This window comes from Ananas comosus, unplaced genomic scaffold, assembly GCF_001540865.1.
Source record: "Ananas comosus cultivar F153 unplaced genomic scaffold, ASM154086v1, whole genome shotgun sequence".
Taxonomy (NCBI): Eukaryota; Viridiplantae; Streptophyta; class Magnoliopsida; order Poales; family Bromeliaceae; genus Ananas; species Ananas comosus.
In genome coordinates, this window is record NW_017890911.1 from 5,806 (window position 1) to 24,507 (window position 18,702).

The window sequence follows — 18,702 nt, forward strand, 5'->3', positions numbered from 1 at the left end:
GCGCCATAACTAGTGGCCACCGGAGTACATACATAGTCATTCCCTTTTGTTCATGTTTCAACTTTTATTTTGTTGATCAAGTGAGGTAAACGTTGTAAACAATCATGTATTTTGGGTTGGATGATTATAATGTAAAGAAATTATGAATGAAAGTAAAATGAATGTAATAGTTTTAGTTTACTTATATTTGGTTAAAATGTAATCAAATATTATGTATGTGGTTGCTTGTAGTAGTTTAGAGCTTTCATTCATGTTGTTGCTTGCCCTCGTGCAAGTCTTGTATAATTGCAATTCTCATTGATTGATTGCTTAATTATACTTGTTGCTAGAGCCTTGGGTGGGCAGGGGAGGTCCTGTCCGTTCGGCGTCTGTTGATGTGGCCCGAATTCGACCAAATAGGCGGAGCTCGGGGCGTGACAGATATAATGGTATCAGAGCGTGGTGAAAGCAAAAAGTCTAGAATGGACTTAAGGACCTTAGGATTGGAGACCTTAGGGACTTAGGAAACGCTTAACGTGGACTTGGTAATTGCGGAAGCTAATTGATTGGGTTGACATTGGTACTTCTCTAAAAGGAATTAGAGATGGATTCAAGTGTTTATTTGTTTTCTACTTAAGGGATTGTGTGGGGCAGCCGACCACATGATGTCGAGAGACGAAAATAATTACGCTTGATTGCTTTCGCTTAATTGGGTAGTTATTTGGAATGTGTAAGGGTCATGTGTGTCGAGTACTAATATGTGTGCTACGTTTCAGGACGTGATGGCACTAAGGGGACGCCCTAAGACGAGATCCATACCGGCGATGCCTCGGGAGGAGCCCGAGCAGACCGGGTCAGATGGAGTGCGCGAGCTGCGAGCCCAAGAGTGGACGGCTCCATGAGTTGGTGGCACGACAGGCGGCGGCAGCCGCACCTGTACCTTAGGATCCACCCGCACCTGTAGCACCACCTCCTGTGGTGGCGGAGGCACCAGTGACGGCGATTCCTCCGACAGCCTCGGGTTCTTCGGCTCCTATACCCGACGCGCTTGAGGCCGAGCGGGAGCGGTCATTGGCGGTACTGACGGCCTTCAAGCGATTTAACCCTCCGACCTTCAACGGTGATGTGAAGGATCCGTGGGTGGCAGAGAGTTGGCTAGCCGCGATGGAGGCGTTGTTCGAGGATATTTACACCCTCGAGAAGGATAAAGTTTACCTAGCAGCTCACTATTTCGAAGGGTCGGCTCGATTGTGGTGGACTCAAGCGAAGAAGAGTCACTCGTTGGATCTTGCATCTATTACTTGGGAGGCGTTTCGGGAGTTGCCACTTATGGAGTATTTTCCCGAGAGCGATAAGCGGAAGATCAAGGAGGACTTCCGCAAGTTGAGGCAAGGGAGCCGGACGGTGCGGGAGTATGAAAAGGAGTTCATGCACATGATCAATTGTGTGCCGAGCTTAGTTCACGGTGATAGGGACCGAGCGGAGGCTTTCGAGCGCGGGTTGCGACCCGATATTTTCAAGGTTATTCATGCATTCCGCTTGAAGACCTATGAGGAGGTACTTGATCGCGCGCTATAGGTGGAGCGCGCCAATGCTATAGCGCGAGAGGAGCCCGAGGCTTTCAAGAAGGACAGGGAGAAAGATAAGTCCAAGAAGCGGACGGCTAGTGGATCCGTGGGGCAGTTGAGTTCTAACCGAATCCCTCGACATCAGCGATCACAGTGGCGGGGAGGCAGGAGTCAGACACAGAGCCAGACTTCCTACCCGTGCGTGATATGCGGCGGAGACCACCGAGTTATTACCTGCCCTCAGCGAGAGGGGCGGTGCTTCAGATGCGGCCAAGCGGGCCACATAGGCCGAGAGTGCCCAGATGGTGCATCACCTGCTCCGTTAGCAGCTTCAGTCCAGTACACTCATCGGCAGCATGTGGGATTGCCACTTGACATGTCGGCTGGATGTGCATTAGCGCCTCGTCAGCCGGAGGCATCTCAAGCACCTAGTGGGCGGGTTTTTGCCACTTAGGTGGAGGAGCAGCCGACGGTACCCGATGATGTGGTGGCAGGTATTATTCTAATCAAAGGCACTAGAGCTAGAGCATTATTTGACACGGGTGCATCTCATTCGTTCATTGGTGCATCATTTGCAAAGAGTCATGGCATAGAGATCGTGCATAATGAAGATTATTGGCGGGTGAATGCTCCCGAGCACTCGTTCCATATTCATGACGAGTGCTTGGCTTGTCCTATTCAAATCAGTGACTGGATTATGCCGATAGATTTACTAGTGCTCGACCGAATGTGGGGCTTCGATATAATCTTGGGGATTAATTGGCTCTCCAAGTATTATGCGGTTATAGATTGTGAGAGCAAGGCGATCACATTTCGTGAGCCTAATCAAGAGGAGATGGTGTATCGTGCATGTAAAATCTCACGCTTCGCGGCGACAGTGTCGGCGGCGAGGGCAAGGAAAATGATTAAGGGTGGATGTGTAGCCTATTTGGCAACAATGGTGGACACTCAAAAAGAGCACCTGGATTTGGGGAACATTCGAGTAGTATGTGAATTTCCGGATGTGTTTCCGGCGGAGTTACCGGGATTGCCACCGGACCGGAAAGTCGAGTTTGTCATTGATTTGATTCCCGAAGCGGCGCGAATTTCGAAGGCTCCGTATAGAATGGCACCGGTGGAGCTAGTGGAATTAAGAGCCCAATTGCAAGACTTGCTCGATAAAGGCTTTGTACGACCGAGCGTGTCTCCGTAGGAAGCTCCGGTGCTATTTGTAAAGAAGGATGGCACACTTCGACTTTGCGTTGATTATCGCGAGTTGAACAAAGTAACGATAAAAAAATAAGTACCCGTTGCCGAGGATAGACGATTTATTCGATCAGTTGCGAGGGTTAAGAGTATATTCAAAGATAGATCTTCAATCGGGATATCATCAATTGAAGATACGACCCAATGATGTGCACAAAACGGCGTACCGTATGCGGTATGGCCATTACGAGTTCACGGTCATGCCGTTTGGGCTTACTAATGCCCTCGCAGCATTTATGGACTTAATGAATCGGGTCTTTCGACCGCTATTGGTCCGGTGCATCGTGGTATTCATTGACGATGTGTTGGTATATTCGCGGACCAAGGAAAAACACGAGGAGCATTTGAGGATCATGTTGGAAATACTCCGAAAAGAGAAGCTATATGCCAAGCTAAAGAAGTGTGAATTTTGGCTTTCGGAGGTTACTTTCTTGGGTCACGTTATATCCGGGGATGGCAACTCGGCGGACCCAAAGAAAGTTGAGGCAATTAAAGATTGGCCTCCCCCGACAAGTGTAGCGGAAATTCATAGCTTCCTTGGACTTGCGGGCTCCTACCGGCGGTTATGGAGGGGTTTGCTAAAATAACTATTCCACTAACGCGCCTTACACACAAAGGGGTGAAGTATGTTTTGAGCTCCGAATGTGAGCGGAGCTTCGGGGAGCTAAAGGAAAGGTTGACATCAACCCCGGTGCTTGCTTTGCCAACGCTGGGGAAGAGCTATGTAGTGTACAGTGATGCTTCATATATCGGTTTCGGGTGTGTCTTAATGCAAAATGGCCGAGTTATAGCTTATGCTTCGCACTAATTGAAGAGCTATGAAAAGAACTACCCAATTCACGACCTTGAGCTAGTGGCGGTTATCTTCGCGCTAAAGTTGTGGCGGCATTACTTGTACAGTGAGCATTGTGAGATCTACACCGACCATAAGAGTCTCAAATACTTGTTCACCCAGAAAGAGTTAAATATGAGACAGTGGCAGTAGTTGGAGTTGCTAAAGGACTATGATGTCATTATTCTATACCACCCCGGGAAGGCAAATATCGTTGCCGATGCTCTAAGTAGGAAGTCGGCGGAAAATTTGGCGACGGCAGTTACGCCCCAACGGGCATTGTAAAAAGAGATGCAACGGTTAGGACTTGAAGTAGTGGCGCCGTGAGTGCCGGCAACACTTGCAGCGTTGGTTGTGCAACCGACCTTATTGGAGAGGATTAAAGAATTACAAGCTTCCGATGAATATCTCCAAAAGGTGCGGGGTGAAGTTGAGAGCGGTAGTACCGATGAATTTGGCATTGGGACCAACGGCGCACTACGATTCAGAAATCGTTGGTGCGTGCCTAAAGATGATGATCTTCGGAGGGCGATTATGCAAGAAGCGCATCAATCTCCTTATAGCATACACCCGGGCGGCACCAAAATGTATTAAGATTTGAAGCTACATTATTGGTGGTCGGGCATGAAAAGGGACATAGGGGAGTTTGTGGCACAATGTCTAACGTGCCAACAAGTGAAAGCAGAGCGCCAGTTTCCGGCGAAAAAATTGCAAAGTCTATCTATACCCGTTTGGAAATGGGAGGACATCGCAATGGATTTTGTGATCAGTTTGTCTTGTTCTCAAGGTGGACAAGATACAATTTGGGTAATTGTGGACCGGTTGACAAAGTCGGCTCATTTCTTGCCGATTCACACTACATGGTCGGGAGACAAGTTAGCTCAAGTGTATCTTGACGAGGTTATGAGACTTCATGGGGTTCCGGTGTCTATTGTATCGGATCGAGACCCTAGGTTCACGTCTCATTTTTGAAACAGCTTACAAGATGCATTGGGCACACGGCTCGACTTTAGTACAGCATTCTATCCTCAAAGTGACGGTCAATCGGAGAGGACTATACAAATACTTGAGGATATGCTTCGGGCGTGTGTACTCGATTACAAGGGCGGATGGCACAATTACGTACCGATGGCAGAATTCGCATATAATAATAGCTATCGAGAAAGCATCGTGATGGCGCCATTCGAGGCCCTTTATGGAAAGAAATGCCGCTCTCCTATACATTGGAGCGATGTGGGCGAGAGAGTTGCTCTTGGCCCCGATGTAGTACGGGAGGCGGAGGAGAAAGTTCGCCTTGCCCGACAACGACTTGCGACAGCGCAATCTCGGCAAAAGAGTTATGCCGATAAGCGGAGGAAGGATTTAGAGTTCGCGGTTGGAGACCGCGTATTTTTGAAAGTATCGCCGATGCGTGGTGTAAAGAGGTTTGGCGTCCGCGGGAAGGTAAGTCCCCGATATGTCGGACCATTTGAGATTTTGGAGCGGGTCGGTGCGGTGGCTTATAAGCTTGCATTACCACCGAGGCTTGCGGGAGTACACAACGTGTTTCACGTATCAAATCTCCACAAGTATATCTGCAATTCGATGCATGTATTGGAGTATGAACCGGTGGAACTGAATGAGGACATGACTTATGAGGAGTACCCGATTTGTATACTAGATCGAGAGGAAAAGAAGTTGCAGAATCGCACAATTCCTTATGTCAAAGTCCAGTGGAGCAATTATGCGGTGCGTGAAGCCACTTGGGAACTGGAGGAGACTATGAGGAAGATGTATCATCACTTGTTCGAGTCGACAAGCTAAGGTACCTGATAGTTTCGCGGACGAAACTAATTTTAAGTGGTGGAGAATGTAATATATCGAAACCTCGGTAGATATTATGAGACTTTACCCAAATTGACTAAAGCATCCAAGAGAAATAGTTGGACAAGTTTCAATTGATATTCCAACAAGGTTGGAAGGATTAAAAGTCAGTTTAAAAGAGTTAGAATGGTTTTTGCATTGACCGGAGCGAAATTGGATCGAAAAGATGCAAAAATCTGAAGTCTAGGCATTTTGTACCGGTACAGCATTAATGTTGTACTGGTACACATGTGGTAACCGAGGGGAAGCTGCTCTCGGATTTGAGAAAAATTTGGCTGTGTTACCTGTGACATCCCTGATGTGTACTGGTACACTTTTGTAAAACCCGAACAGCTGCTCTCGGGTTTGATTCTGTGCAATCGTGTTACCGGTGACAGCCAACCTGTACCGGTACTCTTTGGGTCTTGCAACAGATTTTGGTCTACTGCAAAATAGAGTTTTTCGGGGGCCTAATTGCTATTGTTGCAACCTATAAAAATACCCCAACACACCCACTGGTTCACAGCAGCTGTGAACACCATCTCCAACCTATTTCCTCCCTCTCTCTCTAGGAATCTCTCTCCAAAGGCTAAGGAGGAGCTAAGGAGGAGCTAAGAGGAGGAATTGAAGGTGGATTTTGGAGGATTTGAAGGGTTTGAGCTCTCCTACAAGGTGGACCTTGGAGTGCTCTTGGGCTAAGGTGAGTTTTTATGCAAGAATGGTTCTAGGGTTTGGATTTTTACCCTAAGTCTTGGAGTTTCGGTCTTCTTGCAAAGCTAGAAACTCTCTTGAGGCTTTGAACCCATGAAAATTCATGGTTTCTTCAAGTGCTCTCATGGTGAACTTCTAGGGTTCATGTTGGATGCCCTAGGGAAGTATGGAATGGCTTAGAAAATGATATTAGAGAAGTTCTAGAGGCTCAACAAGCTTACATTTGCTTGTTCTAGAGATCAAACCAAGAGATTACTATGGTGACATTGTTAGGGCACCAAATTTGGAGCTTTTGCCTTCGATCGTTTCCGAGCTAAATTGACCTTGTGGAAACCTAATTGGGAGTATTCCCAACGCTTGGTGCACTCGGTTCGGCGAAACGAAAAAGTCTAAGTAAAGATATTGAATAAAAAACCTAATTTGGCTCTATTTTGGTATAGATCGTCGTAGCACGCGGAATAGAAGTCTAAAAATCACGAGAATCGAATCCCAACTCCTTTGCTACTATTCGAGGTGGGGGGTGCACTCCGGAATTGTTGGATTTCCCTTTATGTCTATATCACCTTTTATTGAGCATATGTGTAGTGTTCCTGAGGTTTAGATAGGATTGGCTGCAATATTAGTGTAATATGTCGAAAATTTCGACTACAAGCTAATTGAGATCAAATTGATCACAATATTGCTAAAATAAAAATTAATTGTTTCCAAATTAATTTGATAGCTTGTAAAGATTTATTAGTGTTATTTGGAAGTGATTAGACGTGTTCGAAGCAAACTAGACGCGAAATAGGGCTTCAAGTTATTGCTACCAAGCTATTGGTTAGTGCAGGGACTAAACCGCAAACCTGCAGGGACTAAACTGTGAACCTGTAGGGACTGAATTGCAAACTTCTGGACTGCACTGCAGTTTCAGCAGTTTGAAGGGTTAAGGTGCAGTTTTTTTGAGCTTATCACTTAGCCCCTGGTTGTTTACACCTGTCTAAGTACCAGAACCCTTTTCTCTCTCTTCTTCTTTCATCTCTTTTGCTCTCCTTTTCTCTCTCTAGGCTAGGGAAAGCTTGAGGAAATTGGGGTAGCAGCCTTGAGGCTTGCGGGTTCAAGTGGAGAAGTTGATCCGAGCTAGGGAAGGTTGATGAAATTGATGCGTTAAGGGATCTCCTTGCTGGTCCGAACTGAAAAGGATTTCCTAGCAAGGAATTCCTGCTATTGGAGTTGCTGAACAACTTGGCTAGAGCATCTAAATTAAGGTAAATTTAGTTACTATGAGGTCTAGTTAATTAATTGTTACAGAAATGAGACCTATATGGAGTTTTGCTGCTGAAATTTCAGATTTGGAGCTGAAATGATTAGAGCTATTGAGTAGTAAGTGCAGCTAAGAAAGAAACCTTGAAGAAGTTCGAATTTTGGTAAATTGATGCTAAATTCCTGATTGATTATGGTTAATTGCTTTGAAGGTAATTCTAAGCAATTAAAGTTAATACATGAATAGTGATTAATTGAGAGTTGATCTTGGACTGCAGCAGAGGAACCAAGTGGAAGCTTCAGCTGAGACTACTTAGAAATTGAAGTAAGTTTGGATTCATATTTAATTGGAATTCAGTTAATTGCATTAAGGTGAAGTTGATATCTAATTGTAATTACCTTGGAAGAAGAATTGACGAAGAACTTGTTCTGGCCAGGATTGAAAACTTAGTGAAGCGGTAGTGACTTCAGGAATTCCAGGCAGCCAGATTAAAGGAGTTAAGTAAAGCTTTAATTGAGTAAGTTGCTGCTCTTCTCTAATTGGGATGAAGTGAGGTCACTTATTGTATTACTGTAGATTTTGAGTGAGCTGGAAAAGAGTGAGACAAAGGCAAATTTCAGCATGGAATTAGTGATTGATAAAGCTGAAATTAAATTGATTAAGTGATAAACCGAGATAATTATGTTATAATTAGGAGTTAGATTAGTTACTCTAGAAGAGTTCTAAGCATAAGAACTAATTGTTGTATTTTTATAGTGGCTGCACAAAGAGAAAGTAAAGTGCTGAAATTTCAGCATAGTGTTGATCTTGAGGTTGAGCTGAAAAGAAAGCTTTAAAACAACGTCCCTCGCTGATTGAAGCCGAGGGTAACCAAATGAATTGGGTATTAAAGTTAGAAGAGTTATAGACATGAAAATTAATTGCTATATGCTTGTAGGGGGGCTGCACAAAGAGAAGTAGTAGTGCTGAAATTTCAGCTAGTGCAGAATTTCAGCATTGGAAATTCTTGCTGTTGGAGTTGAGAATAGATTAATTGAGCAGCAAATTAACGTAAATATGATGATGTTAAGATTGGGATTCAGTTAATTATAACTGAGGGATGTTAACTAGGAGTTTTATGGGTATTTGAGCTAAGGAAAACTCAAAACTGCATTGATGGATTCCGAATTGAACTCTATTAAGCTAAATCATACTACATATAGTATGTATATATGTACATATAGGTGTTTGTGAACAGAAGGTTAACATGGAAAACTAAATTGAGATAGTTCAGTTTGGAATCAGTATAAGAGGAATTATTGTGGAGAGATGAAATTGGAAGGTTATTAAAGCTTCTAGTTACTATCAAGCTTATAGAATGGACTAGGTGTAAGTGTATATTGCCATTATACATACACGTTGGGGTAAAATGCAAGTTTTATTAAAATGTAAATGTGACCCTAGTCTAATCTCTCTTACTCTTATATAAATGATAGTTAAACATGCTCGGAAGCCTAAATTGACATTCCGACAGGTCGGCGACACACTAATTACGGTAGAAGCCAATTCGGCTTCATTTGCACCGAGTCGCGTGAGATTGTTCTTGACATCGTACAAGACGTGATACTAGCTGTTAGCATCCCTACAGGTGGGTGGTGCTATCCGAAATCTTCGAATCCCTCTTTATGGCTATGTTACTTCATTGAGCATATTTATATATGAATGACTTGTATTCATGCATTATTGGGAATTGGTAACTATATAGCTAGTAATTGAATATTTGAATTCCTGTCAATGATAAGAACCTATGGACAAGAGATTGTGGACATAGAACCCTATGAATGTGTGAATTAGTAAAGGACTATAATAATAGTGAACTTTGTGACATCATGACTAGAGATTTGATTAGCATCGAGAAATGAAACTGTAAAACTAGCATAAAGAGCTAGTGAGAGTAAAGTATAATGTTGTCTATCATTGGATCCTCTAAAGGAGGATCAGATCATACTCACATTAGTATTATGTTCAAGGTAGGTCGCTTCTCCTTGAACGATGAGCTCCGGGGTAGTCATCTTAACTGGACCAGGAGGTTGCGTCTCCCCCAGTTGACAGTCCCGTCGGGATGTAGCTTGCGTCTCCCCGATATTTGGGATATCGTCAGTGAGTTATTGTTAACCAAAGGGTTAACCAGTCTGATTGGGTAATTTTATTAAAAGCATGCATGCATATTTATCAGTTATCATATATTGTTCCTTTCAGCTTTGTACAGACATTGTAGTAGTTACATGTTATAGTTGGTTACTATCTGTTTACTTTTCTTGTCTACATATGCCTGAATAGACCTAGTGGGTGAGTCGGCGAATTTGGCGGTCGAACCCACTGGAAACTTTTAGTAGTTCTCACACCACTAACCATACAGGTTCCAGTGCGAGCGGTGTGGCTGAGGATCGCGGCAAAAGCCCAGCAGCTTAGTTAACAGACACCAGTGTTTTGTGGCATATACCTATTTTGGTTTCATATTGTACATAATGATGAACAGAGACCTATAAATGGATGTACTAAAGAGCATGTAAATAACTAAATATTTCAGTTATACAGTTTCATACTGTTTGGTTTAAAAGTTTTAAATTACAGTGAATTTTATATATAGTTAGCTTACTATCACTTGTGATTGTTCCTTACCCTCGTGCAAGCCATGTATATTGAATTGTCATCCTGGAAATTGTTTATTTCTTTATACATGTACTCGATGTTGTTGAGACTTGGGTGGATAGAGGAAGTGCTGTCCGTTCGGCGTCTGTGTACGGACCCGGATCGACCAAATTGGCCATAGCGGGACGTGACAATTAAGTGACTAGTCGACACATCTGGAGAGTGTTGGACTGAGTCGGAGTCGTTTCTGCACGAAACGGATGCAGAAATGGACTCGGTGCACTTAAATAGGCAAAATTGAAGTTTTGCCAGATTCGGGGGCCCAGAACTTGGTTTAGGTCGCCCAGAACTGAGTGTTGAAATTAACTGAAACTGGAAGCCAATTCGGGTCCATGTTTCGGGCTCCCGGATATGGGACCGAAAGTTTACCTCGTGAGTATCATTTGCGCTGACACATGGCTGGTGGTAGGTGAGGTCCGCCGGAGCCGGTTATGGGCGCAGCACGCCGCCGGCGGAGGACCCGAAGAAGAGCAAGTGTGTTGCTTGGAGGTTTCGAACGCCCAGAAAAAGGTTTTGGGGGTCCGAAAGTGCCCGTTTCTGCAGAGCTGCAGGTTTGCAGCTGTTATTCCTAAGACTTATGGGACCATTCTAACACCTATAAATAAGTGGTGTTCGACTCTGATAGTAAAAGTCACAAAGACTATCAACAAGAGAACAATAGTATATAAACCAAAATCTCAACAAAATACGAAGTATCACAACTATAGTGACTGTCCAAAAGTACATATACATCACGGGGTATACAAAAGAATAGGTACAACGGTGGTCTCTCTATACATAGGGACATCACCCTCCGCCGTAGCCCGAGTAGCAAGGTGATCGACTAGCACGCTCCTAGTAGTCCCTAGCTAGGCGCGACTCCCTTGCCACGATCCCTAGCCTCTCCTGTAACAGGCTCTGTAAAAACAACCACCAAAAGGGCGTGAGAACTATAAACAATAGTTCCCAGTGGGTAAGCCGCCAGCCTCGGCGAATTACACCACTAGGCTCATGATGTACTAATTGAAAGCAATAACGATAATTGCATAATTAATAAGCATGATGCTAATAAGTAATAAGCATGTAATCAACATGTAATAGCTTTCTACAGTAATGAATCATTTGCATACAAGAGATATGGCAATTTCTGTAATCATGAATATAGACATGAATATAAGCACGAGCATGAAAGTGACTACTGTACACTTAAATTAATAGCATTCATTACTGTCCTTTGTCATTTAGTACATTCACCTCAATAGAGTTTTCCTTTCATTCACATTCATCAGGACCTACCGCAAGTAGTTCACTTGCGCCGTGCCTTAATGTCCGTGTATAAATACTCAATAAATCCACTATGCACCTCAATCCGCACGGCGAACAATCTGTCCGTAGCAGACTCCGGAGTGCGGCTTTAGACGACCCTCACAAGCTGTGCGAATAGAGGCATGAGGCAACAAGCAACATATTCCAACTGTCCACAATGTCTAATTATCATAGTTTTCATTTGCAATGTCTACTCTCGATCCTCCAATAGAAATTCAATACACAAATAGTAACAAGACTAGTATCCACTAGATTGTAAACAAATGTAAGAGTAATGCTAAAGGCACAAGGCATTATACATTCTTTTCCACTATTATGGCACTATCAACTATGGATACTAGCATGTCATGTTCTACTTCTAGAGTCAAAGAGATGTCATTGTTGTTCTCTATTTTAACAATCGATAAAGTCACGAAATATCATTGTCTCGTATTTAACAACAGCATAATTATCATGTCATTAATATCAAATTAACTAAAGATAAACATAATATAAGCATACAGACAATTATGCTATGAATTCTCTACTTCATAGAGGTTCTATTAAAATGTTATCGCAAGGAATTCCAACAACCATATTAATTCCAATGATCGCACAACTATCTCCAAATTCGCATACTATAATGAACATAGGGGACTTCCTATGCTTCTGGTTATGTCTTAACCCACCTTTACTAATATCCCACATCCACACTCCAATAGGCCTCAACTCCGCTGAAAAACAACATCAGAAGTCGAGATATTAGACTACGGCCAAATGTCCGATTCGTCATCAACTGTATAAGTCATAACATATAATCGCTGTTGGTATGGTTCACTTTAGTTACACTCCGATTAAGTCTCTAAAGGGCTTCTCAAACGAACCAAAGGAGACCCAAAGGTAATTGAATTTCCCGCTGCGACCAACATCAAACGCATCCAAAAAACATATATATTAGCAAATATCGTCGCGAATCTTGCGATTTCAGCTTCCCAAACTGAAATTCCTGGCTTACCTTAGGTAGAACACCTTCTAAACCAGCCTCCCAGGTCACGCAAAATAGACTCCACCGTGGTTCAGAACTGCTGCGAAATGATAATTCGCCACGACTCATCAATTATGCAATTAAAACTTCTATCGTTCCGAATTGCCATCTAAATACTCATTATTATTCCAATGGCAAATCAGCTTATCCTAGCTAATTCAACAAAGATTAATTCAACATTAGTCATCTTTAAGTTAAAACAGCCTTAATTTCAGATCGTAGCAAAGATAAGCCAACACGATCCAAATTCGATACATAAATCCAAATTTCGAGAGAAATCAAGTTAAGTTACTCTCTAAAGCTGAGAGTTAGTTCCCTGGCAGTATCTCACAGCAAACACATATAAACCCTTCTTTCCGTCACAGTTCCAAAGACTTCCCCTTGAGTCCGTTAACCAGGCGAGAGCTCGAGCGAGCGCCAAATCGCGCGCGAAACGGCAGACTTTTATCTAGAGCAGAGAGAAAAACCCTAGAAGGAAGAGAGAATTGGCAAGGTTGTCTTCTCTTTATGGTCTCACAACTCCACATAGCTCCCAGAAGTCGTGCTGGGAGATGAAATAGATAGGATCAAAGTGTTAATAGCAAAATAGCCCTGCTGCGCACGTTTTCCCATTGTGTACCGGTAGCACCTAATGCTTCTTAACCGGTACACAAGCCAGAAAAGGTGATTTCGCCAAGCATCAATGTCACTTTCTTGCTTTTAGCCATCAATCACTACTCAAACTTTTCACAAAACTTGTCTAAAGTCCTTGTAGAACATGTAGGATAGTTCCACCAACATATTCACACACACCGAGACTCCAGCGAATTTGCTAGAGTCAGTGTATTACATTCACCCGCTCCTAAAAAAAAGTTTTCGTCCGCGAAAACTTAACCTCCTTACTCTACGAGCTTCATCGAGAATAGATAGGGATAACAGCTCTGCATATGCACTCATCCGTTCCCAAGTGGCTTCCGTTCATCTGTTGCCGCCCCAAAGGGATTTTCAGCGTAACGACTCGCGATTTAGAAGCTTTTTACTTCTCCGAGAGAGTTATCTCACTGATGCTCTCAAGCTCAATCTTTTGTAAATCACTGGAGATACTCTCTCAAAATTTGAGTTGGAATCAAAACATATTATCCCGAAGCTAGATACATGAACATAACATTATGCATCTTTTTTACCATATGCCTTTGGCCGGCAAAGCAAGCGATACTACTGGGCAATCGTTCAATACTCGTCGGTCAATAAATCATGGACTCAACTTCCCTCGAATACCAATCTCTTAATTACCCTTTGTTGGATACTTTTCAGGAAAATAATATGCCAACCTGAAATTACCAGTTCTCGCCGACGTTTATACCGCATAACTTCTTTTGTCGACTTTGAGCTGTAGTAGATTCTCGTGCAAGTCAACTTTTAGCTTCAGGTCTTGTAGATACATATTGGATCCAAAACTAATCTATCTCCACTAGTCGCTCCAATGAAGTTGGTGATCTGCACTTGATCTACCATAAAGGGCTCAAAAGGTTGCCATCTGAATGCTTGCTGATAACTATATTTATAAGCAAATTCAGCCATAGTAAGCAAATTGTGCCAACTGCGCCCTAGGTAATCATCACACAGGCCCTCACATATTCACTTCAAGGTCTGGATTGGTACGACTCGGATTGCTACCATCCTGGGGGTGTGAAAGCATACTAAAATCCAATCAAGTCCCATGGCTTGTAAATTACCGAATCGGAAAATAAAATATCGAACTTTAGTCAAATTGACCAAAGCACGTAGGATGGCAACACTTCGAAAGTCGAAGGAGTGTTAAAATGATTAAAAGTGAGTTGTGGAAGGTTTTCGATGAGCTAAAGAATTGTGATTCTGCAAAACGCCAGTATTTTCGCTGCTCGGCGTCCTGAAAGAGAGACCGAGTCCCCGGAACTGCGTGAGAATGAGACAGCCGAAATATCGTAAGTCTGGGGAAAGCTTCGGACACGTCGTGCTGTCTGGAGACGGTCGTCAGAGCCGTCCCACAAGAACAGAGACCGGTTTGCTCGCTCAGGCAAGGCTCTGGCTGCGGCAGGTGACGTTCGGGAATCGGATCCTGTCGGGGAGAAGCGCGTCTCTGCCTGCGCGGCAATCTGCCACAGTTCAGGCTAGTGTAATTAAGTGAAAGTAGTTAGGCGTTTATTGCATTTTGGAAGCCATTGAGTTATAGTATTGGGTGAAATGAGATTTTCTCTTCATTTTCACCCCTCTCACACTCTCTTTCTTCCCTCCTCTGCTCTAGAGGACAAAGAAGAAGAAGAAGACAAGGAGAAAAGAACGGGAAAGAAGATGGAAAAGAATGTGGAGAGAAGAAAGAAAAGTGAAGAACTCCTTCTCCTTTCATCTTAGCTTGAGAAAGGAATCTGAGGTAAGTTTTAACCCGAATGTACGTAAAACCTAGAAAATGCTTGAATGAGACCTAAAAAAGGTTTCTATATATGGAAGTTAAAGAGTTTTGAAAGCTTTTTTTGCTTCTAAAGAGGATCGAAAACATAGTTTGCTTATATAGTGAACTTGGGACCACCTTAAATCGTGAAATCCAAATGGGTTTTGGAAAGCTAGGAATGGTTCTAATGGATTATTAGAGTGTATAATGAAGCTACTTTTGCTTCGCATGAGCATCAAACCCTAGTTTTATATTGACATTGGACTAGGACACCAAATTGGGCTTTTGCTCATGGAGGTTTCTAATGCAATTGACACTCTAACAACTAATTGGGGTACTTTCCGACGCAGTTGGGCGCTCGGACATAGCATTTCGTAAAGCAAAGTTAAAGTTATAGCAAAATGGCGTGCTATAGGTTCTTTGCCGGTCAGGTAAAGAACGAAGCATCTAAAAATCCAAGAAAATCTCGAGGCCTACTTTGAAAGCCTACAAGTGGTGGTGGTCTGGTCCCAAACTCATTGGAATTCTCTCTATGCCTAATGTCATTCCTTGAGCAGTATTGTTCTATATATTGTTTGCACTGCATTTTAGGGTAACAGCAATGATAATAGTGAATGATTGCATTGATTGTGACGCGAACTTGCAATAATGAGATGGTTAGAACCATAATATATGTCAAAACCCTAGAAGTATGCATGAGGAGAATTATAGTGAGCACCTCAAAGTGAGTCAATAAAATAAGGTGGCCAATGAATAGATGAGTGGCTATTCGACATAAAGCTAATGTGAATGAACACAGAGTTAGTGTAATCCTAAGAGAGACTAAAGGATGTTAAAGAATGAATGAAAGTGACAAGTCTGTAAAGTTAAAGTAAATGGGCAATTAAGAAAAGAATGCGATAAGTTGAGCAAGAGTATATGAAAATGTAAGAATGTGATTGCAAGGACTCTGACAAACATAAATGTGTAAGAACTAGAGCTGAGTGTAAAGTCAAGACTGAAGCTTATAATCCTTTGAGTAATGGATATGATCATACTTGCTATGAGTTCATGCCGAGGGCGGTCGCTCCCCCTCTGGGCGATGCGCTCCGGATTATGCGTATCCGGGTTGATAGACCGTAAGGACGGTCCTAGTCTGGTGAGTTCACGGTGGTACTGCGAGATAGGCTTAATTGTGAGACAAGTTATGATGCGCGAAACCCGGAGTTAGCCTTGAGAATTAAAAATAAAGAGCAAATGAAAAAGTGTAAAGAACAAGAAACAAGAGTAAAGTAAAAAGAATAAAGAAATTGCATAATTGCATTTATCAATGATATGAGCATATCCCTTGCTTTTGTTCAGCATATTTAGCATCCATGTATAAGTATTGGTTACTAAGATCTTACTTATTCCTTTCTTATTATCCTGAGTTAGTCTTTAGTGGGAAGTTCGTGATGTTGGGCGCCGAACCCACTGGAAAGCTTATGTATTGTAGTCTCACCCACTAATTTTCCACAGAGCCGGGAGCAGCGATGCCGGCGAGCGACGCCGGATAAAGTATCGAAGCACCGTTGTCAGAGCGCCACCGGAGTTGGTTACCATTTCGTTAGCTATTTACAGCCTTTATCAATCTTGTGTATTTGATGATTTAAGCATGCACTGATGTGAAGCAAAGTAAAGAAAAGAAATGTAGTGTTCAATTTTGAGCGTAAATGTGATGGTAAAAGGAAATGATTGAAAGAATGTAAACGATTTTGGAATGTAAGAACTCGCTTAAATTACTAGATGAATGCAATGTATGTGATCCAAAATGAATCATATTACTTGAAGAATGTTTTATTTCCTTTTTCTTATACACAATGCTATTGCTACCCTCGTGTTAAGCCGTTGTGTATGTTTCCGCTACTGCACTTATTATTGGAAAATGTACATGTGATGAGCCGTTGGGCGGGATAGGGAAACTCTGTCCTGATTCGGGCTACGTCTTGTTTGACATAGTGCCGTGGTCGCCCAATCATGGCATGGTCCCGGGCGTGACAGATAGGTTGGTACAAGCCAATAGTGAAAGAATTAGGAATGGACCTTAGAACTCGCTTAGGCATTGGAAGCCTTAAGGATCTAGGAAACTGTTGAGTGACGTGGATCAAAGTTAGCGAATACATGTGATTGGTGTAAGTAGGGGCGTCTCTAATGTGATTAAGGCTAAGTTTGAATTCGTTTATCCTCTACTTCTAATGTTTGTCATCGCGGCGGTCGAGACATACGCTTGAGACAAGGATGAAGATGTATGTTGCTTTTCGCTAAGTTGGGTATGGTTAAGATAAAGTTGGTCAAGTGATAATGCAATGTCTTTCAGGAAGCAATGGCCCGTCGACGCAGATCGCAGGACAAGTCGATCGGAGAGCGAAATTGCGAGCAGGAGCAATCCGACGACAGTGGACGACGGGAGCTTTAGGGAGCAAATGCCGCGTTATCGGAGTAGTGGCGCAACAAGCCGAGAGTCGATTCAGCCGCAAGGGAACAGGATCTCCGGTCGCAGAGACCTATGGAGCGCCAGCAGGCGGCCGGTACACCGCGGCGTTCGAGCATTGCTCGCGCCCCCTGTGGTAGTGCCGAGTGTTGTTGAGTGGAGGGCGGAGCAGCGGCTGTTCCAGTTACGGTATCGCCGGTCGGGAACCTCGATCCGATAGCGCGGCAGTCGAGCGGAGCGAGAGCGCGTACTCTGGCGGTTCTCTCATTCAGTCAAAATTTCGATCCCCCTACCTTCGAGGATGCGGTTTGGTGGAGCCGGCTATCGTGGTCTGTGGATCGACTCAATGGAGAACTCTTCGATGATTTGAAATACCTTGGAGAAGGATAAAGTTACCTCGCCACCCTATTGTTTAGGAATGGCGGCGACGTATGAGTGAAGCGAGGAAGGCGGGATACGTCCCTACTCCGATATTCCGCTTATGCTTTGAGAGTCAGCAGAGCGTGTTCGCGACTATTCACCGAGACAACGGTGAATAGCGGAAGTTGCACAGATCATAATTCCGCAATTGATACAGCGATCGATTCGGTGGAGAGTACGAGCAGAATTTCTCCACATTATTGATTGTGTTCCCAGACGTTGTTCGGATGATCGGACCGGCGTATTGGTTCTTGCGATGACTCCAACCCCGATTTATGAAAGTACAGATTTTGAGCTATCGACCTTTGCGAGGTCTTTGACGACTTTGTGGGCGAGCACGGTAGCGGCCCATGTACGTGAAGAAGAGATAGCTATGCCGAGTCAGGAAACAAGCAAAAAAAGACGGCGGTGTGCCCAGGGGGCCGCCAAATACTAAGAAAGCCCTTCGATCCCGACAGCTAGTCGAGAAATGGAGACCGACTCGATGTCGTCATTATGTGGTGACACAGGGTGTCGACTTGCCGAGCGAGACGCAATGTTCACGTGTGGCAACCTGGACATCTTATCGCGACGTGCCCGCACTTCGGACTCATTCGCCAACGCGGCTTCAAACGTCTACCCCGAACAGCTTGCGGGTTACCACGGCGTGTCGCTGGCGCGCGTTCATCACCGCGCGTCAGCCGAGGGATCGAGAATCGCCTACGCCGAGTCTTTGCACTCATGAGGAGCAGCACATGTCAACTACCGACACGTTCGTGGCAGGTATAATGTGATTAAAGCATCTAAGCTAAAGCCTTGTTCACACGTCGCATCCTCATGTCGTTCATATTAAGCGCTTCATTTGCTAAAACAATGGATAGGATGGTACAATATGAGGATTATTGGGGGTAAACGCTCCAGAGCATCATTCAGTGTCCCAACGATTTTGCGTGTCCAGTGCAAATAGCGATTGGATTATGCCGATTGATCTGCTAGTGCTAGATCCC

General features: G+C 43.7%; 1 protein-coding gene and 1 long non-coding RNA gene across 2 annotated transcripts; both read left to right on the forward strand.

Moving 5' to 3' along the window:
- The first annotated feature begins 5,031 nt into the window (after positions 1-5,031).
- LOC109704411 lies at positions 5,032-5,427 on the forward strand. The gene has a single exon (XM_020225147.1). The coding sequence runs from the start codon at positions 5,032-5,034 to the stop codon at positions 5,425-5,427; it is 396 nt and encodes a 131-aa protein (XP_020080736.1).
- Positions 5,428-7,169: 1,742 nt separating this feature from the next.
- On the forward strand, positions 7,170-10,027 carry LOC109704410. Its single transcript, XR_002214368.1, has 6 exons — positions 7,170-7,424; positions 7,507-7,583; positions 7,698-7,744; positions 7,857-7,937; positions 8,934-9,047; positions 9,819-10,027. It is a non-coding gene; the product is annotated as an uncharacterized LOC109704410 (long non-coding RNA).
- The last annotated feature ends 8,675 nt before the right edge of the window (positions 10,028-18,702 follow it).